Raw genomic sequence first — 4,337 nt, forward strand, 5'->3', positions numbered from 1 at the left:
GCTGTACTGTTCTTTCAACCGCTTTTGAGATCCAATCAAACTGACACTTCCTTGTGACCTCAATCTCCTCTTGCTCATCTCTTCCCCTCTTCATTTCCTCTGCATCCTCCTCCTCCTGGATGCTCCAACTGCCAACCATCATGATACAACTTGCATGCACGAGGCACACTTTCACGTTATGCAGCCGTATCATGGCTTCATGCAACATGTGGAGTGGAAAATAAATGAATCGCCTTGAATATCGGTGCCCACTCGCTCTCCCTGTCTTAGCAAAAGGAGTGGAGTGCAAGGTATGTAGAGGTATTCATTAATTACTGCCCAAGGTAGTGGGCATCAATTAACTAATGCCCAAAGTTGTGAAACAGAAGATAATAGCATTAGTTAAATACACACAGGTTTCCTTGCGCCTCGATGCCCTGTGGCTGAGTCCGCAGTGAGCCCCTCCTCCAGCCTTGCAGACGTTCTTTTGAGAGCAGACGGCCTGACTGAAAGAGAGAGAGAGAGAGACGTTTTTCCCAGTGCGGGAAACACACAGAGCTCTCGCAAGATCAGTTGCGCCTGTGTGTGTGTGTGTGTGAGAGAGAGAGAGAGAGAGAGAGAGCCCATGTCAACCTCGCCCCTTCCTTCTGCAAGATCTGCTTTCCTGGATGCATGCTTACTATTCTGGATCCATATGCTCTGTACCGTATTAAATTCGCTCCTTTTTTATTAGTACTTCCCCATGGATGCCTAGTGAATGGGCGAATGGCCACAGCACGGTTAGAAAAGCCTCTGCTGGCGAGAGTTTGCTGCCCTTTGCCAAACCCAAAGGCCTCCGATAAACTCGCCAAGGATTTGCTATGGATGGGCGTCTGCCACAATTCAAGACAGGCTGGGACTCGAAGAGTTTTGTGCCTGCATCATCATACAGCCACAAGAAGGAGAAGAAGAAGCAGCAACGACAGCAGAGGTGCTTAGTTTACAGGGGACACTCTTTTCTTCGGAAGGAGGGATGCGGGCCCTGCACTCTTCGGTTGAGGACTTTGCATGCATTTTGCACAAGTGCGCCAAGGAGAGAAACCTAGTGCACGCGCTGAGCTTGCATGACTACATGTGTCAAACTGGGCTGGATGCCCATACATCACTTGGGAACCACCTCGTCTCTATGCTAGTAGAAGTTGGAAGCATGTGCCATGCCCAGCAAGTCTTTGACAGACTGGTGTATCGAGATGAGTGTTTGTGGAATTCGCTTATCACAGGTTTTGTTAAACGCGGGGAGCCACGGCATGCTCTAACCCTATACCAGAAAATGCAAGAGGATGATTCTCTACATCCTAGTGGGTCGGCTTTTGTGGCCTTACTAAAGGCTTGCTCTACTCTTAAGGATATGGAGCGAGGCTGTGAATTGCATGCTGAGATTGCTAGAAAGGGGTTTCTGGAACGAGATGTTTTTGTTGGCAGCACCTTGGTTGATATGTATGCTAAATGTGGCTCCCTTGCAAAAGCACAGAAAGTGTTTGACAAGCTTCCGGTTAGGGACGTGGTCTCGTGGACTGCACTAATTGCAGGATATGCAGAACATGGCCATGGTGAGGAAGCACTTTACTGTCTTGAACAGATGCGACATGAGGGCATCTCCCCAAACGCTTTCACACTTGTTTGCAGCTTGAAAGCTTGTGGTAGCATAGGAACCAGGGTCAAGGGTGAAGAAGTGCACGCTGAGATTGCTAGAAAGGGCTTGGAAAGAGAACTTCCCGTTGGCAACACATTGGTTGATATGTATGCCAAATGCGGTTTGCTTGCAGTAGCACAGGAAGTTTTTGACAAGCTACCGGCTCGAGATGTCATCACGTGGACTGCATTAATTACAGGATACGCTGAACAAGGGCAAGGTGGGGAGGCACTCCACTGTTTTGAACAGATGCGACATGAGGGTATCTTTCCAGATGCATTCACATTTGTTAGCAGCTTGAAAGCCTGCAGCAACATAAGTGCCACTGTTAAGGGCCAAGAAATACACACTGAGATTGCTCAAAAAGGGTTGGAAAGAGAGCTCGTGGTTGGCAATATGTTGGTTGACATGTATGCCAAATGTGGCTTGCTTGCAGAAGCACAACAAGTGTTTGACAAGCTTCCGGTACGAACTGTAGTCCCTTGGACTGTACTAATCACAGAGTATGCCGAACACGGGCATGGTGATGAAGCACTCCACTGTTTCGACCAGATGCAGGATGAGGGCATCTCTCCGGATGCTGTCACATTTGTTTGCAGCTTGAAAGCTTGTGGCAGCATAGAAGCCACAGAGAAGGGCCGAGAAATACATGCTGAGATTGTGAGGAAAGGGTTGGAAAGAGAGCCCCTTGTTGGCAACATCTTGGTTGATATGCATGGTAAATGTGGCTCGCTTGCAGAGGCCCAAGAAGTGTTTGACAAGCTTCCATTTAGAGATGTGGTCTCCTGGACTGCACTAATAGCAGGATATGCTGAACGTGGGCATGGTGAGGAGGCATTGTACTATTTTGAACAGATGCAACACGAGGGCATCTCTCTGAATGCTGTCACATTTGTTTGCAGCTTGAAAGCTTGTGGCATTGTAGGAGCCACAGTCAAGGGCCGAGAAATACATGCTGAGATTGCTCGGAAAGGGTTGGAAAGAGAGATCCTTGTTGGCAACATCTTGGTCGATATGTATGCTAATTGTGGCTCTCTTGCAGAAGCACAAATAGTGTTTGACGCGCTTCCAGTTCAGGACGTGGTTTCTTGGAATGCGCTGATCACAGGATATGCCCAGCTTGGAGAGAGTGTAAATGTTTTCTATACCTTCGACAGAATGATAAAAGAATGTATGAAGCCAGATCTAGTCACGTTCATTAGTGTTCTTAATGCATGCAGTCATGCAGGTCTAGTGGATAAAGGCCAGATGTACTTTGAGGCCATTAGCAATGACTACGGTTTTGTCCCAACACTCGAGCATTATACTTGCATGGTCGACCTCCTTGGCCGTGCAGGCCATATAGACAAGGCGATAGCAATGATCAAGAAGATGCCGTTCCATCCTGGTATCGTGGTGTGGCATTCTGTGTTGGGGGCTTGTCAAAAGTGGGGCAATGTAGAGCTCGGAAGATATGCCTTTGAAAATGCAGTGCGATTGGATGATACTGCCGGGGCAGCCTATGTATGCATGTCTAATATCTATGCAGGCGCTTCCATGCTGGAGGAAGCCAAGAAGGTTGAGGCAATGAGAGTAGAAAAACAAGCATGGTAGAAGCCACGACATAGTTTGTGAACTAATGCCTGTGGATCAGTGCACTTATATCAAACATAGAACAGGGAAGAATTGCTGTCAGAGATTCAAACTGTTAACACCTTTTGGATGAAGGAAAGTGTGCTTGTGGGGAGTGTTGGTCACGGTAGTACAAGTGAAATATCCACTGTCCCTATCTTGATGTGCGAGAATGCTGGAGAGAGTTGAGGTGATGGGGTGAGATCGATACTAAAAGCAAGCTGGTGATCTGGAAAAAAAGTTCAAGATCTATGAAGTGTCAAACAAGAAGTACCTCAAGTGGAGGCAGAAATTAAAGTCCAGTGTTGCACATGAAGGCTGTCATGGTGACCAATGCATTAGCCGAAAATACTCAGTAGACAATGCAGTTGGACTCGGTGAATTGTTTAATGTGTGAGCATCTTTCTCCTGTTTCCAGCAGTGGTTCTCAATGGACGGAAGTGAAGTACTGATGTGGGGTGCCTCATCACCATACTCAAATGACGAGCGCAAAGGTATCTGGTGAAAGCCTGAAGGGGACATTTTTCCTGCTTCGTCTTATGGTACACAATAGCTGCAGTCAAGGGGAGCTTGGTTCCTGTTTGGGCATTTTTTGGAAGAGGGGGTGTGTTTTGGGGGGGGGGGGGGGGTGGGTGAGTGGGTGGGTGTGTGTGTGTGTCAAGTTTTTGAGTGCCAAGTAAACAATAGACAAGATCAGCAATGAAATAACAAACAACATGAATTAACCTACAGTTGAAACTATTTCTATTTTGAAAAAAACTACATATAAGCCAGCCCAATTTGGCAGGAGCCTCAGTTTGTCCTTGGCTTTGGCCCCCTCGTGGGTGCCCCAGCAAAGCTGCTGGTGTTTCCACACTGCTGCTTTTTAAAAGTGAAGTTTCTCCAGACCTAAAGGTTGGCAATGACCCTAGGCAATTAAGTAACATTTGAGGGTAGTTTTAAGGTAGAATGACAGCAAGAGTTTTAGGCTTGATGTGCCTTTATATAGCCAAACTTTCCAAATTTCTCCAGCAAAAAACCAATACTGTTGTTGGTGATGCCCAGACGAGATTTTGCTTGAATGCATCCTGTAGTG

The 4,337-nt window shown here is 47.0% G+C and overlaps 1 protein-coding gene across 1 annotated transcript; it reads left to right on the forward strand.

The window, feature by feature from the left end:
* Positions 1 to 418: 418 nt before the first annotated feature.
* LOC147630130 (pentatricopeptide repeat-containing protein At3g09040, mitochondrial-like) lies at positions 419 to 3,857 on the forward strand. The gene has a single exon (XM_086811749.1). It carries the CDS (start codon positions 992 to 994, stop codon positions 3,242 to 3,244), a length of 2,253 nt encoding a protein of 750 aa, XP_086667875.1. The 5' UTR covers positions 419 to 991; the 3' UTR covers positions 3,245 to 3,857.
* Positions 3,858 to 4,337: the final 480 nt, after the last annotated feature.

The sequence above is a fragment of the Cibotium barometz genome, chromosome 17 (assembly GCF_041138505.1).
Source record: "Cibotium barometz isolate CiBa-2024 chromosome 17, ASM4113850v1, whole genome shotgun sequence".
Lineage (NCBI taxonomy): Eukaryota > Viridiplantae > Streptophyta > Polypodiopsida > Cyatheales > Cibotiaceae > Cibotium > Cibotium barometz.

Bases quoted from the DNA above. Each gene is read 5' to 3' on its own strand.
- LOC147630130 (XM_086811749.1), top strand. From the start codon at position 992: ATGCGGGCCCTGCACTCTTCGGTTGAGGACTTTGCATGCATTTTGCAC.